Raw genomic sequence first — 16,931 nt, 5'->3', positions numbered from 1 at the left:
GTGGTAATGGTGGTGGTAATGGTGGTGGTGATGGTGGTGGTGGTGGTGGTGGTGATGGTGGTGGTGGTGGTGATGGTGGTGGTGGTGACAGAGAATGGTGGCAGAGGATGAGGATGGTGATGATGGTGATGGTGACATCATCAGGACCTCACCCTTGTCCTGTGCAGAATCTCAGCCTCTGGAGAAGATGGTCATTCAGGGGATAATTTAGAAAAAGAGAAAGGACAAACTTACTCTAGTAAACCTGCAGATTCCTAAAGATAATGACACCCTGGTGAGGGAGACAAATAAACAACAAATAAATATACATATACATGTACATGTACATATACGTATACAGATACGACACACAGTGGTGAGTACCGTGAAGAAAAACAGAGCAAATAAGTGACTAGAGAATAATCGAGAACGACACATGGTTGCAGTTTAGATGAGAGCGTATGAGGAGACGCGCTAAGAAGGGGACTTGAGATGAGAGGTGAACGAAGTGAGAAAATAAGCCAAGCAAAGCTTGAAGAGCAGAACGTCCAAAAAAGCACAAACGTCTCGTCAAGAATAATACTTTATCCACCACCACATGCAGCCCACTTCCTGGGACATAGATGCTGCTGCATATTTGTTGACCAGAATATGGGAAAATACAGAGTTTATATTGGGCTTCAGCAATATTTCCAAATGATGACCAAAAATATTAGATATGACTCTTGCCCCAAAGCACAACTATTTGTATCATTAGTGAAATTAGCTGTATTTGTAGAAGGCCTCCCTTTCAAGCTTTTTTCTAGAAAAATACTTAAATTTGAAAATCTAGGGAGGTCAAATCATTGAATCACCTACATTTGACTCACCCACCAAGAGCTGTTTTCTGGAATTTTCCCATTATTTTATTATTTAATAAAACCCGCTATGGTCTGGACTCATTCATGACAGACTGATTCAGAGGACGGGGCTGTGTCCTGCCCCCCAGACCTGCCGTCACGTGCCCTGGAATGTCAACTGTCCTTCCACCTTGCCTTAGCCAAATTCTGAAGGACGTAGAAGCACCTCACCGGGTCTGCCCCGCCCCCTGCCTGGGCTGAGCGGACTGGGCCAGCGGGGTGGGCGAGTTAGTCCTGTCACGGACCCTTGGCGGGACAGAAGAGCTGCTCCCTGCTCTTGTCTTATTCTCAACAGTCAGGTCTCGCCTTTCCGCCTTTAAGACAATTTGTTAACTCACATTCTCCATGAAACATCCCACAAGCGAATGCGACAGGATGACCCCCAGAACTTCGGGACAAGCGCGGCACTGCTCCCTCTCCTCCCGGCCCTGTCAAGCCAACACCGACTCTGCACTCAGGGCTGTGCGGCCGGCTCCCTGCAGGTGTTCGTTCACATCCAGGGCTGGTGAGGCCTGAGCACGGCCTCGCACCTGGACATGGTGGTTGCAGCTTCTGCCTCCATGTCCCCTCCAGCTGTCCCCAGGCCGTTGTCTTAGCATGGCCACCCTCTCCTCCTCCAATATGAGCCTCCTCTCAGGGAGGTAGTCACTACTATGGACTGGATTGTGAGCCCCAAATCCATAGCTTGAAGCTGAACCCCCAGGTGTGAGTGTTTAGGGGTGGGGACCCCGAGCCCCAGCCCACAGAGCCATCCCTGCTGCTGAGCAGGGCCTCTCTGGCCTCCTTGGCTGTGCACACACAGCGGCTTCCATTCCAGCCCTGGGCCCTTCTCTCTCTGCCCTGGCCCCTGTCCCCGTGGCTGTCTGACGTTCATCCTTCTGGTCTGGGGAAAACGTCACCCCGAGGCCCTGACTGCAACCTAAAGCTCCCTTCTATGTGACTCTGGGCCTTTGTTCGCTGCACTCTTCTCACTCTGGGATGTGTGTATGTGTGTGTGTGTGTGTGTGTGTGTGTGTGTGTGTGTGTGTGAGTTCATCTGGCAGCCCCGTGTATTCCAGGGGAACGCACCGCCCTTGAGAGATGGGAGTCGAGCGTCTGATGTGCCAGGCGTCCCGGATGCCTGGACCTGAGGGGGACTCAGCCACTGCTCACATGGGAAGGAGGAGAGGGATGTTATTGCCTCTCCCCTGCCAAGGGCATGTCATTGTCTTGGTAGCCCTTCGTCAGGCAGCAAGCCCACCACCCAGCACACAGTAGGTGCTCGGTACATGTTTGCTGAAAAAGCAGGGAATGAAGTGAATGGACATGAAACCCAGCTACTTCATGTTCATGTGCGACCACCGTCTGCCATCTAGTGGTGGGAAGCGGCAACTTCAGGGTGAGAAGGGCCTGGAGAAGAAGCCGGTGACAAAGCCCCCTGGTACCCGGTGCAATGGCTGGATTCAGACATATCCACTGTCACTTCTGAGCGGGAGTTCTGAGAATCCTGCTATGTGTCCAAACCATGCACATTATCGGGGGAGCGGAAGGGTGGCTGCCAAAGAAAAACAACCTGGTGTAAGACGCAAACATGAGCTCCTGGTGGGACAGCAAGGCGGCTGGGGGGCTGGGCGGGGGCGGCGCGTTCCTGGTCACGTCTCTCCTTCAGGGACAATCTCAGGACAGATCCTCATGCTTCTGACTTTGTCAGGGGCCAGGCACATACAGAAGCTTAGCCGAGAAATACAGGATGATTGTGTTTGCGTTTCATAGTTTCTCAGGAAACCCAGAGATAATTTGGGGCAAGTTATCATTAATTGAGCAGAGCGAAGAACGTAAAGCTGAGAGAAAAGGTGAAGACAGAACGCAATAGAAACGGCCAAGATGCCCAAAGCACAAAACCCAAAAGCCAGATGTAACACTTCCTATATAATATGACAAAAATACAGCACAACTGCAGACCATCACCAGGTACCTGTGAGATGTGGAAGGGTCAGGGACCCCTCGTGACTTGCTTTCATCTGTATAAACAAGAATTTCAGAGGGCGTGGTCTCTACGGGGTTTTCCAGACTCCAAGGTTTATGACTGTCCGATTTTAAAATTCACTGAAGGCAAATTCCTAAACAAACCTTGCTGTAGCTTCAGATAGTCCCTTGACTAGGTGTTTGTTTTCTTTCCATACAGGTTCACCTCGAACTGAAGGACAGTGACCCTGGACAAGATGTGACCCGATGCACTCACACGTTGGCCTGCGCCGAGGTTATGTGGAAGCCCAACAGAGGCTTTGAAAAAGCGAGGCCGACACGGGGGTCCGAGGAAATGCGTGTTTAGAGGGGGCCAGGCAGCAGCGTAAACAGCACCGGAAAACGCTTCTGTGATGACCCACCAGCCTGCGTGTTTCAGTAAACCCTGGGCATCTACCTGACCTCAGGCCACTTTTATTTTTCGGGAAATTGGCAGGAAGCAGTGGGGTTTCTGAAGCTGCTCACCGTCTCACCCACACTCTCCATGCCCGTCATCACTCACACAGTATGTCGTGGTGTTGGAACCACAGAGCAGGGTCATCTCCCACGAGGGCCCTGAATGGCCCACTCCAGACATGACTACAATCCTCAAGAGGCTTAACAGAGCCCCTGGGAGCCCCTCATCCACCCGCACACCCTCAGGCAGCCCGGGCCACACTCGCTGCATATCTCACCCGCTAGCTGTCCTCTGCCCCCCTCCACCTGCGCACAGGCGCAGCCAGCGAGCATCCACTTCGGACATGGCAGCTATGACAGGGAGACCCCTGAACCTCTTTGCGTCCTCCCAGCTATCACTGCCCAAGATAAAAAACAAAAGCCTTATTATTTTTTTGGAATCTATGTCCATTTCAGAATGACCGGGACTCATTTGAAGCAGCTTTGACAACGTGGACGCGCTAGCAAAAGCTGGAGAAGTCACTACAGAAATCAGGTAACATTTCCCTCAGCAGCCGTTAGAGCTGATGACAGAACGCACCCCAGCAGGCAAATCGGGAAGCGGACCTGCCACGGGGTCGGCACCAGACGTTGTTCACTTGTGTCAACGGTACCTGCCTGCTCTTCTGGAATAAGTGTCACATACGCTAAGTCACCTGGGTATTTCATTAAGAGTGTCCTCAGAGGCTTTCATAGTCTACCCAAAGCCTTCACCCTTGTTGATATGAGGAGGAATTCAACTATGTTTGCTCATCAAAAAGGTTATTGAACAGGGGAAACTGAGTCACGTTTCAGTGCGTCAGATAAGTAATGGGAACTTTCTGATTCATAAATGCAACACTATTAAAAAGAAAAGCTGCTACACAGAGATCATGTGACTCAATGACAATATTATGGGGGCTCAAAAAACACTGTAACTCAAGTCAATTTCTCAGAGGTAATTTCAGCTTACATTTGTGTGTCATCCCCACGGCACACGAAGAGGGACACTGAGGCTGGAGCAGTGGGTGGAGGGAGAGGCCCTCCTGCCCCTCCGAGCGGACAGGTGTGTGGCTGAGAAGTCAGAACAAGCCACTTCCAGCCCTGGCGGCTCCGGGAGTAGATGGCTGTGCCATTAGAGAGGTGGGTTCTCCAGAGTGAGACCTGAGGAAAGGTGCTGCGTCCGACATTCTCTGTCAGAGCTGGGGCCACGCGGAGTGTGGATAAGGACCCACCGTGGACGGAGACGACCTGGGTCCCAGCCGTGGGTGGACAGAGGGAGAGTGCCATGCAAAGGAGAAACTGGAGCGGAGGGCCAAACGGCAGCTGACAGGAAACCCGGCGAGGAAGGAGGCTGGGGAAGAAATTCCATGGGGAGATCAAGGAATACAAGGAAGACGACAGACCTGGTGTGTTTTTCAAAAGGCGTAGCGCTCGGAGATGCACACTGAAGTGGCTCTGGTTGAACTGTCGTGATGGCTGGGAATTACTTAAAACACTCAAATCAAAGCCACCATAGCAACAAAGTGAAAGGTAGCAACAAAACTTGGCAAAATGTACTTGTTGAATCTGGATGAAGAAGAATATATGGGTCAGTGTGTGTGTGTGTGTGTGTGTGTGTGTGTGTGTGTGTGTGGTTTTCAATAGAGAAAAGTTAAAACGCAGAATAAGAATAAAGGGAAGAATCATTACGATGTTCAACTTTAAGGTCCTTGAGAGTCTTAACATGAGACATTTCCGTAAAGCAGGTGGTGGTCTTCAAATCTAGAAACGGGAGGGAGAAAGTGACCACAGACCACTTTTTTAGGAAGACTGACTTGAAATGCCAGGACAAGGCACAGTAGATGGGGACGGACCAGAGGACCCAAGGAAGCTTTTGCCCGGCGTTTCCTTGGGAAGAGAACGTGTCGAGCGTGAGGGGCAGGCCGGCTCTGGGAGAAGCTGGCTAACAGGCTCCGTGCACACCGGGAGCTCACACCCAGGTCTTCAGAAATCTGTTTTTTGTCCCCGTGTATTGTTCACTCTTAACTTACAGAAGGTCGACGAAACTTTGACGGCTCTGAGAGAAGAGCTCAGAAGCGCCAGACGTCTCGCTCTGATCCATGACGGTCCGCCGTCCATCTCTTGAGTGGGAGCAACAGCGTCTGCACCCCTCACCTTGCTGGGCCGCGGCCATCGTCCACAGGACAGTGGCTGTCTGAGTGCTTTGGGAGCAGTAACATGTCACACACCTTCTTCATTACTGCCCGGCATGCACCGCGTTGAGGCAGAACAAGACGGCGGGGGGGCAAGTTGAACCATCAACCACAGTGGTGTGTCCCCAAGTGTCTGGCTGTGTCCCTTTGGGTAAGTTGCCCGTCTCTGATCTGCTATTTTTGTCATCTGTAAAATGAGTTAAGACTGCCTCGTTGGAAGCGAGCTGTGAGACGTGGATGACACGGCTGGAGGACAACATCTACCCTGGTTCCTGGCACACAGCAGTCCTTCTACACGTCAGCTTTCTGTTGCTGTTCTGAATGTACCTCTTGAGACTGAAAGGTTACCACGTGGACCTCGACTAAGACACTTCACTGTCCGAGTCCGCAGTGTGGCCAGGTCCTCCCTGGCCTTCGTCTTAACTAAAAGCTCCCACCTCTTATGTTGCATGTTTGAGCTTTCCCCTTGACCACTGACTGTCCCCCCTGCCTGTTCCCTAGCTCTTTGAATGTTAATGACGACAGGTACACACTGGAGCTCGGGAAGAGCGCACGACTCCACACAATGTAGCTATTCTGTAGTGTGGCTTTTGTCACAGTAGCTTGCCTGCTGATACACTGTTGTTAATCTCATTGCCTGAAGCCTCACTTTGAGTTAATGTCATCAAGGAATAATTGACAATGATCTGGGTCCCTTTCCTCTGTCAGATTTGACAACTCACAATATGTTCTGAATGCACTGCGGGGAATTTCCCAAAGCTCATTTCCGTAGGCTTTTCCTCGCGGAAGTTCACATGTCACTTTTCTCACCCGTATCAAGATCTTCTTCTAGATTATCCAAGTCAAGTAAGGATTGGTTTCAGGTGCAAATTGTTCTAATTGTAAGCCATTACCCCAATCATTTTATGAAATGAAATTGTCTCAGAAGGTCCAGGCCGGTGGCCCCTGGACTTGGTGACATGTGGGCATTGGGGTGATTTTATTATCCCTGACCTCTCCCCCTAAGTGGACGCCAAGTGTCCACCAGCCACTTCCCTACAGCCTGTGTCCACTGGATTTGAGCCTGCTGTGGTGTCTGCCTTCCTCCCCCATTGGAGCACCAAGGACAGGGCTCCATCTGTCCATTTTGTCCCCCGGTACCTAGAGTTGTACTCAGCGGTGGCAGGCACCCAGAATTTGTTGAACTTATAACGAGAAAGCCTTTCTGTACGACTCCTACAATTTCCAAGAAGCCTGGAATCTTTCGATGGGGCACGGCTGGCATGTCCATCTGGCTGCAACTCGCCTGTCTGTGCAAGGACAATGACTTCCTCAGAAAGGGGCATCAGACTTCTGCTCGGCCTCCCCAGGGCCCGGAAGCTTGTCGCTTCCAGGGGCAGAGGGCGCCCTTGTCACAGGGCCTGGTCCTCAGGAGTCCTGTGTGAAGTCCAAGGCAGCTGGCACCTTGCACCCACTGGCCACGGCTCTGCGATGCAGCCCCTGCCCCCACGTTTGACTTGCTGTTTCTCGTGGGGGACTGCAGACCCCGCACCACTGCCCACCCTGTCTTGTGTGGAGCCTCCCTCCCCTAAGAGACCCCTTTCCCATTTCTGTTACCCTGTCCTGGAAACATCCGTTTGTCTTCACCCCTCTTTAATGTAATTCCAGAATTGAACAGAGCATGACAGGGGGGCTGGGGAGGCACAAGGTCAACTGGGAATGACCTGTCTTGTGACCTGAAAGCTGCTCTTCTAGTGACAACTCTGGGTGCAGAGGTGAGACCCTTCTTGCCCTTTGAAACATTGGCACTGGCGGCAACCAAGCTAAAGGTTTACGCCGATGCCCTCCCCTTAGCAGACCTCATCCCCACGGCAGGGCTTGGAGCGGGGCTCTACGGAGTATCTTCATGCACTGGAAAAAGGGGGAAAGAAGACAGCCTTCTCATCGCAATCTTCATTCCTCTCTCTCTTCCTCTCCCCATAAAGGACAGTGGCTGGAGGGGTGTGTGACTGTCATATGCCCCCACGTTCCTGCAGGCTCTCCCCAGCCTGGAAGTCCCCCTATGGCCTGTGCATGAGCTGGCAGTGAGGAAAGCCCATCCGCGGACTTGTCACAGAGGCAAAGACCAGGGTATTGCACATTTCCTTTGAACAACATGGCTAATCTCTTGAATAATAACTTACCTGCTAAAAGGTTGAGAACATGAATTGCAGATTAGAAATGCAGCATGACTGTTTCCAAACAGGTAACAAGGGAACACAGAGGTGACATCATGACGAAGCACTGCATCCCTAGGTCTCAGGCAGGCCACGTGCATGTGGCCACCCCCATCTCCTGCATCCCACACGCTAAGTGACCAAGGAGACACGGCGGAAATCCAATCACCATCTTCTGCCTAGTTCCCAATGGCCCGGGACAACCTCTGGTTCACAGGGCATGTCATGTGCTATTTGGTGACCAGTGAGTGGACAAAGAAGCATGCAAGCTGCTTTCCTAGAGGAAGAAGTCTGGTCACTTGCAGGACCCCTGAAGACTGGGGAAAGTGTATACCTAGGGTTTGAACACAGGGTCATCACAGGCCTGTCACCTGAAAGGAAGTCCCCATATCAGGGGACACACAGAGATTTGGCCTGGAGTTGTTTTGGTCATAGCACAAGTGCCACCAGCTTTTCAGTTTAATGCCACTCCCCATTATGGGTTGGTGTCACCACCTGCTCATTAGAATCAGTCACGCAGCTGGAGAGGGTGTCACCCACTGCGTCTACAACCTCACCTGCAACGAGGTCCACTCTGCAGTCCACAAACCTGCAGGCTCTCATTCCGGGGCTGGAGGGGAGGCGCTCCAGGCACCGCTGGCGGGTTAGCGCCTGGCGGACGAGGCACAGGCCAGCATTTGACTGACGTCCAGCCCTCTGGTCCCAACCCCGCCCCCCAGCGCAATTTGAAAGCCACATTGAAGTGCTTACATCGCCCTTTCTTTCTCCTGTCCATTGAGACAGAGTTACACTGTTTAACTTTAAATGCATGTCATCTATTTAAATTAAAATTCTGTTAGTGCAGCTGAGGGCCCCAAGTCCTGGTTTTGCTATCTAATCAGCGGAGCACAGCACCGGCCCCTCTGCAACCCAAGGCCCCGGCACAATTATTTCATCTGGGTGTGCATCCAATCCAGGACACAGTGTGTGGCTTATAATGTCAGTGTAAGAGCAGTGTGTGTATTTGGTGTGAAAATAAGAGATGTGCTCAGGGTGAAAAATGAGAAATACATAGTCACCCTTAAAAAAAAAAAACCAGTGTGCACATATCCTGGAGTCCACAAACGATTTGGGGGGGGGAGGGAACACTCTGGCCATCTTGGCATCTTTTTAGATGAACTATCTTGTGAATCATCCTAAAAACTCTTCCGCTTAAATAAATAAAGAGCACTACACTTCGGTTTGTGTTCAGTCAACAAGAATAAAAAACCACAGATGAAGACAGGCAGTCAGAGGATTTCAGCCACCTCCCGAAGTAGGGGAAAAAGGTCTTACAAATCTCAAGAACTCCAAGATGTTTTTATTGATTTCAAATTCCAATAGAATATGTTTTATCTAAATATTTTATCACACAACTGAAACATTGAATTCTTTTTTCAGAAATAGAGTTAAATACATCAATCTAGTTACAAATTCTAATATAAAGAGTACAAAATATAATGTTATAAATTGTATTTAAAAAAGAAATACAAATTCTATGGTCTTTTGCATTTTACTGCCTCAAAGTATAATCAGCAAAATGGATGAAGAATGAATACCCCCCCCGTCATCGCAGCGACGCTGCGTGCACACGATGCTTGGAGCCCTGGCCTGTCGCTGCTTTTCTGTCTTTGCTCAGTAAGTAGACTGTTCTGCGATGAGCACTCGGGAAAGCCAAAAGCAGCACATGCACTTCAGACACAGAGACGACCCCAGAGAGGAAGGGAACAGCTGTACAAACGCGGTCCGCCTTGGTGTATATTTCTGAAAACTTTTGGGTTTCAGGGGTGGTAACTCGTCTTGTTTTCAAGAAGGAATGTGGGTGAAGAGAATGTGGCCATGACAGTCCGGGATGTGTACTGTCCTCCCGGCACAGACCAAGAACCGCTGTCACTCTCTGTGACAGAAGACACTGGTCCTCTGAGCGGCACTTTCTCTCGGTGGAAAGAACGTGCGGCGGCCCGGGCCTGCACCCTGGGGAGGCAAATCCTGGCAAATGCTGCATCCATGGTCCACCTCGCCGGAGCGCTGAGTCCCCAGCCTACCTGTGCATGTGCCTTTACGGAGATGTTTCTAGAATGTCACAGAGCCCGTGGCAGAGCGACCAGATGTGAGCTCGACTCTCGCTTGACATACTCAGCAAAGTCACTCTTCCTTTATCATCCCAAGTGGCCATATGTCATTCGCAGTGCAATTTCCATGAAAACCTTCTTTTCAGGAAACCAGTGTCTTCCTTGGTTTAAAAAATAAATAACTATTAGGGGGAACCTCTTAAAGCATTTAATACTTTTCAAAACCAAAAAGGCAAAATCCTTTTGGCTTGAAAATCAGTATTCTTTTGACCACGGTGAAACTTATCCATCCACGATTGCCATAAGACCTCCCAGGCAGAAGAGTGACAGGACAGCGGATGATTTCCCAGAGAAGATGCCTAACAGAGGATTTTTCAGAGAAACTGAATGTTCATTCTTCAAATTAAGGAATATGAGTGAATAACCTGAAAGAGTTCTACAAGCTCATTATTTGTGCATTACTTGAATTCCGCGATGAGTAGGAGACGTGAGCCGGGGGAGACAGGGCAAGGACAGCCACCCAGCAGGAGCCTAAGCCAGCGCAGGCGGGCGGGGGCGGTACACGGAGGAGCTGCAGTGGAGACAACCAAACCCTTTATTGTCTAAGTTACATTAGACGCCAGCACTGTAAAAATCCTGTTAAGAATCAAGGAGACAGCAGATTGCTAGAGGTAGTAGGAAGTCTGTAACAGTCAGAAGGTGACTTACAGGAGAGATCATGCGGAAATCATCATTTGAAAAAAAGCAAATCAAAACATATTGCTAAATAAATAAGGACACACAAATCCTATTAAATACTATGGTCGAACTGACATAAACGCGTTAACAAACCAATACAATACTGATGATCAGGGGCAGGAAGGAACCACAGTCAGGCCCAAAAAAGCCCTGTCTTGGAGGGGGGCGTCCTGGGAGGGTCCCCTCCCGTCTGTTTAAGTAAGGAAATGCCTGGTTCCTGCACTCTCGGCAGTTCTCGGTCATTTAAACTGACTGGGTCGCACCTCTACCAGCGGGGCGCTGGAAACTCCACCAGGCGCCCAGGAGAGGAGCCTCCCAGCTCTGCGGGCCACTTCCGGAACAGGAAGAACGGACACGCCACTGCCGTGTCACTTTGGGTACAGAATTCCTTTTAATAACTAAAACACAGAGAAACAGACGGGACTTAAATCACTAGCCCCTGTGTGCTCCTAAATGGTCACCGCTCACTTTCAGCCAAGAAACTAAAAGCCAGAAAATGCAGAAATCATCACTGGGGGGTGGAGAGGGCAAACTATCAAACTGAGCAAACATAAGTCAACAGAAAGGCATTTGGATTTCTCAGGTGGACAGAGGAATGTATCTGCAACTTTGCTCAGAAGCACTTAACAGAAGTCAATTACAGTCGCTCGACAGTATCTGTAGGGGACAAGTCCTAATTACGCCAACAGGACAGGTCACTCTGGCGCATATCTGACGTAAGGATATCAGGAAAAAACAAGTAAAAACGTTAGAGCTATACACACACATATATATGTGTATATACGTAGGTGTGATACGTACATGTGTGTATATGCGTATATGTGTATACATAAGCTAGCCAGTTACTTTGCATTGTTTGCAAGTGTTGCAAAGTAACCTGAACCATCAAGTAATTTAAACTCAGTAACAAGGAGAATCCAGAACCAAACATTAACTAATATCAACAACAATAATATAATAATTCAACAAATCATTAGAACAAGAGAACCACACTGTAGGGTGTGTGTGTGTGTGTGTGTGTGTGTGTGTTTAAACACGTCTTTGTATCAGAAGCCCATTTCCTACAAAACCTGCGCTAATCCATTACTGCATTAAGTAAACTGTTGCTCTCACCAGTATTAAAGGTTAGGATAATTTCTGTACATGTAAAATTATTGCTTTCTTGAAAAATATATTTAGCATGCTCCTTTTAATCCATTTCCTGCCTTTACAAAATTTCACAATTAAAAAAAACCTAGTAAAGCTCTTGCAAAAAATTTCACAGAACGTTTTCATTCAAGGCAGCAGTAACTTTTGATAATGCATAAAATCATATGTGCAAAAATCTGAAACTCTCAGAAATATTACCATCACACATAGTGTCACGGTACTGGGAAAAGAAAATATTTATATCTGTGGAATACAATTTTCACTGCGTACACTGCAAGGCTTAAGATCCTTTGCTCCGGGCTTTAACCCCCACCACAAAAGCTTGCATTTGTGTGACTGAGGAAGAGGTATATAGAACCACCCACACCCAGGGGCCTGGGGACCTCCACGCTCTGGGAACAAAGGTGTTTGTCCAGTGGAGGGCGCCAGGCCCACGGAGGAAACACACCTGCTTGCTGGGGTGGTGCAGGGAGAGAGGGGAGGAGGGCAGAAGGTTCCAGAGCCCCAGCACCCTGGTGATCAGGGGTCCCCAAACCCGCCCAGGGATTCTGCTGCCGTGACTGACACAGGGCCAGCCTGGGAGGGCACAGCGGCCAGGCGACGTTGCGACAGGCAGTCTTCCTTTGTGAGCAGTTTGCAGGATGGAGCCCTGTTACAAAAGGTCCTGAGAATAAACAGAAGCCTGCGTTTCTTAGCGTTCCACTAGCTCTCTTCCCAAGCCCAGCACAAGACTCCCGCAGCCGAGCTGCCTCTGCTGATCCACGGGGCACACGGTGCCAAGGATGGATGGCGCACGCAGGGAGCGCGGAGGGCCCCCAAGGGGACGGGGACGCCACGAACCATGGACGGGTTAGGATCTGTCACCGGCCCTACCGCACCAAGCCTGGTTTGCACAGCACCTGAGCCAGCTTCTTCCTGTCTTCCTTTCTCCACGGACACGCCCACTGAGACAGGAGGGGCCGGAGCAATAGCACTGGCCAGGCCGGGCGCCACCAGGACAGTCCTGCGGCCCGGTGGCGGCGGCTTCTGTCACCGTGCTGAGCAGCTGCACTCTGTCCAGTCCACACAAGAATCTTTTCCAGTGTCTCCAACTCGTCTTCAACAACACAGATGGCTGGGACTGCTGCCGCGCCTGCCAACACCACTGTTTATTAGGAGGAAATACGGGACTCTGGGTGACGAGCACATAAATGCATACAGAGTATCTACATGAAATTCTAGAGCATAGCATCTTCATTTATTTCTAAACGTTCGAGAAGAGGCCGGGCCCGTCACACTCGCTCCATGCCTGCACGGCGGCTCCGGGCCTGGACGTGTCGGGTCGGGGTGCTCCAGCTGGCTCCACCGGGCGGGCAGGGTCACGGCTGGGACATCCATGAGGGGCTGCTAGCGGCTGTCACAGGGCACAGGGTGCGCTGGTAACGGGTCTCTAGGTTCCCTTTCTGAGAGGCACTGTCTGCACGGTATCTGTGTTAGCATGGTCTCTCCCCTGGATGAGAAAAGAAGACAACAAAACAGCTCATTTCTGCCGTTTGGTTTCCAAGTGTATTTTTCCTATTAATTTTCTCATCAACACCCAAGAACACAAACAATGACCTTCACGGTGCAACCTCGTCAGGCCAGCGAAGACGCCTGACTTTCACTGTAACTCACTGTACACGAGCCTAAGGCATTGCTAACGTGCCTCCCGGCCTCCCCAAGCAGCTTTTCCACAACCGCCTCCCTTATTCAGAGGAACGTCAGGCTCCTCTCACAGTGCCCTAACGTATAAGAACGGCAAATTCGTGTCTGAACCAGCTCTGGAGAAAAAGATCAAGAGATGGCAACGCGGGTTGGGGGGGGAGGGGGGTTCCAGAAAGCAAAACTACTACAAAGCGGGATTGTACGTGGATGACAATGCCAGAGCAAGGCTGAATTTGGGGGTGAAACAAGGGAAAGTGCAGCTCTCACAGAGTCAGTCTGTCAGAGCCTGAGCGAGAGCTCTCCAGTTTGCAAAACTAATCACCATGTTGGGGGAACAGACGGGGCGTTCCGAAGGCAAGCGAGCAGCAGGATAAGAATGAAAATCAACGTGAGCCGCAGCTTTTAGAGAACGCTCGCAAATGACATTTGAAGCATCGCTGTTTGAACAACGGAGTTTACAGTCCGAGGACAAAACAACAGGCGAGATTAATCTTACTTAACTGCATTAACCTTCAGCTGAGGTCTTGATGAAATGAGACCGACCACTCAAAATTAACACGCACACGTAAAATAGCGCCTCCATGGAAAATTCTTGCTGGTTTCTAGCCATGCCTTTACGAACCCCAGATAGGGGGGCCGGGGGGCTGGTGGATAGAACAAATTATGTGCTTTGCTTTCATTAATAGTTTCAGAAAATTCCTATTTAAAATTAGCCATGACAGCTACCAGACCTACCAGCGGCCATCCAGTGGCCCTCCGAATGACAGTCCACAAAATTCTTTGGGGGCTGGGGATGGGCACAGTGGTACAGGCAGCAGTTTATATGACATGCAGGAGGCAGTAACCGCATGAGAGATGGGCTAAAACTTCCTTACACAGATGGTGAACTGCAGTAAACTGAGACAGGGGCTGTCCGTTTTTGCACAGTGATGTCAGGCCGTGGAGGATGGGAACAGGGCTCTCTGAGAACCGGTTCTAGATACAATCAAGGAAGGGAACCAGTCTTTGGTTTACAGGAGTTATTGTTAGTTGTTAGGTGGCTGGCCTTGGCAGGCTCCAGGAAGTAGCGGTCCGTAGCAAGCAGGCGGCCCGGTGCTACTATGAAGTGTGCAGATGATGTGTATGACCACATGTTGTTGTGTGTCTAGATTTCATATACACAACACGATTACATCCCCCAGGTATCACCTGGGCTTCTCTGCCCGTGGACCAGGAAACACACACCTGCACTTGGCCAAGTAAAGCAGACCATGAGAGAGCTAAGAGGAAGAGGATGCCCTCCACAGAGGACTGACATTTTCAACTGCAGGACTCAAAAACTTGTAGAAACACTTATTTTAGAAGGGCTAGAACATCTGGATAACCTGAATAACAAGGCTGTTAAATCTAGCCGCTCAGGTGCCTACTTTCTCCTTATAACTGAAGGGTTGTGTTCAAACAGCATCTCATTTTTGAAGAGGGTCATTCTCACTCTATCCACTGTGACCAGCATTCCACTGCTGGACACGGCAGCCCTACAGGGTCAGTAAGAAAGGAATGACATGGACCTGAGAAATGAGGCAAGGGGGAAGCGCAGCTGTGGAGCCGAGGAGTCACAGGAACAGGTAAATTAAGTGGAGACGTGATATTTAGGAGACACACACGCTGTTGTTCTCCTCCTACAAAGGAGGAGTCATCATAAAATGAGAAGACTGCTTTTAGAAAATGTGGCTTCTCTTTTTTGCAGGTGTGTGAAGTGTGGGCTTTTCAGTAATGCGGAAAGAAACCTTCTCTCAGGTATTTGAATGTCGTAAGGGTGGATATTGACTTCTGGAGCTTTACAAGGTCTGCCCTTCCCGCTTCTGTCTTCATAAGGGGAAGGAATCTGTTGGTGCTCATGTGTGGGGGTCGATGGCATATACACAAGAGAAACCTGCCCCCTGGGACACACAGGGACCCCGCAGCCCCAGGGGGTGGTCAGTCTATGGAGCAAGGCTCTCGCATCAGGCACACGTGGGGCGATGCTAATCGCTTAGTGACGCCACACAGCACACCTGCTGACCACGGCCTTGACCCGACAAGCCACAGCAGTCAGGGCGCACGTTAATGTGGATCGTTGCTGATAAATCACTAGTGATAGTCATGAATTTCGGTAGTACGTTATACTTAGAGAAAAATGGGTGATGTGTTTTTAGAGAAAAATGGGTGATGTGTTTTCAGATGTTTGGTTTTAGGAGACAAATGAGCTGAATTTTGAAATCTGATCTGCGATGCTGAGAACCTAGAAGGTTCTGAACAGAGATTATGTGTTTGTCCAAATACACCGACCGATGCGATTCCCCCATCGTCGGCACTGTAACACCCCCAGCTAACAACGAGACAAATTAGGTTGCCATTCGTTTTCTCATTTCCTGTTATTTTGATTAATGCAATTATTTCTCCAGTTTAACTGTTCTAAAATAACATTTAGAATAATAAGAAATAAATGATTAATCATAGTCTTTAAATTTTTGCAAGGAATCTAAATGAATCAAAACACCAGTTTTCATATTTTAGCCAAAGTCGGTCTGGTCTTTTAAATCCCAAAACCAGGAGGTTTGGGGGGAAGAGAGGGTTCATTTTACTTGGTTTTAAACTTTTTCTTTTTTTATTAAAGTTTATTGGGGTGACAATGGTTAGTAAAGTTACATAGGTTTCAAGTGTACAATTCTGTAATACATCATCTAATGTTCAACAACCATATAATGGAAAAACAATTTCTCCACAACACTGAAAAGATCCTCCCAATTTTTTCTTTCTAACCCGAGGACAGTGATACCCATATTTCAGCGCATTATTTTCAAAAACTGTTCTTTCAGGGCCTACCGAGTGGCTCAGTTGGTTAAGAGCTCACTCAAGAGTGTGAGCTCTGAGCAACAGCGGTTCGATACCCGGCCTGAGCTGAGCTGAGCTGGCTCAGCTAAAAAAAAACCCAAAAACCTGTTCTTTCTAATGATGAACATTGGTGATTACTAGAAAGTAAACATTTACCCAATCGCACTAAATATATGACAAAGCATCGTGACAATGACGATATGCATGAACTCCCCCTGGTGTGCAGAATTCTGCGTGGAGACTTAGCTGCCCCACGATCAGAATTACCTTCCTAACACACAATGAGAGCCTTTATTCCCAAGAGTTGGAAGAATTATCCCTACAACTGTGGATGTTTCAGTCGTAAAGACGGCTCAAGCTCTTTCAGCATAAATACAAAAGAAGGAGCCACTGAAAGCACAGATAGTGTGACCAGGAACTGCCCATCGGAAACACTACACTCAATCCACTAACTCTCGTCTCCGTTCCCCTTCCTCAAGGCCTATTGGAGGCATGTGCTTTGAAGAAATGACTGCTTCTGGGATCTCCTACATAAGTGTGTGTTTGTAACATAGAAGAGGCTTGACCAGTCTGTACAGAAACGAGACTACCCAAAACACATCCAAAAAAATTTATTTCATTTCTCCTCAAAGTTCCTGTTCAGCCTGACCTACCTGACTTAAAGCAATGTCTGTGTGTGGACATGGACCTCAAGCCTGCAGAACTGCCTCACTGAGGCATAGGGTGTATTAC

The 16,931-nt window shown here is 49.3% G+C and overlaps 1 protein-coding gene across 1 annotated transcript in view; it reads right to left on the bottom strand.

The window, feature by feature from the left end:
- Nucleotides 1-9,056: 9,056 nt before the first annotated feature.
- LOC109383180 (zinc finger protein 516-like) overlaps nt 9,057-16,931 on the bottom strand; it is a 30,478-nt gene continuing 22,603 nt past the window's right edge. Inside the window, exon 5 of the mRNA XM_019643345.1 lies at nt 9,057-13,152. Within this exon, the coding sequence (XP_019498890.1) occupies nt 13,093-13,152 (60 nt within the window). The 3' untranslated portion in view covers nt 9,057-13,092. The remainder of the gene's footprint in view (nt 13,153-16,931) is intronic.

This window comes from Hipposideros armiger, unplaced genomic scaffold, assembly GCF_001890085.2.
Source record: "Hipposideros armiger isolate ML-2016 unplaced genomic scaffold, ASM189008v1 scaffold_77, whole genome shotgun sequence".
Lineage (NCBI taxonomy): Eukaryota > Metazoa > Chordata > Mammalia > Chiroptera > Hipposideridae > Hipposideros > Hipposideros armiger.
This window is presented reverse-complemented; position numbering and strand designations above follow the sequence as displayed.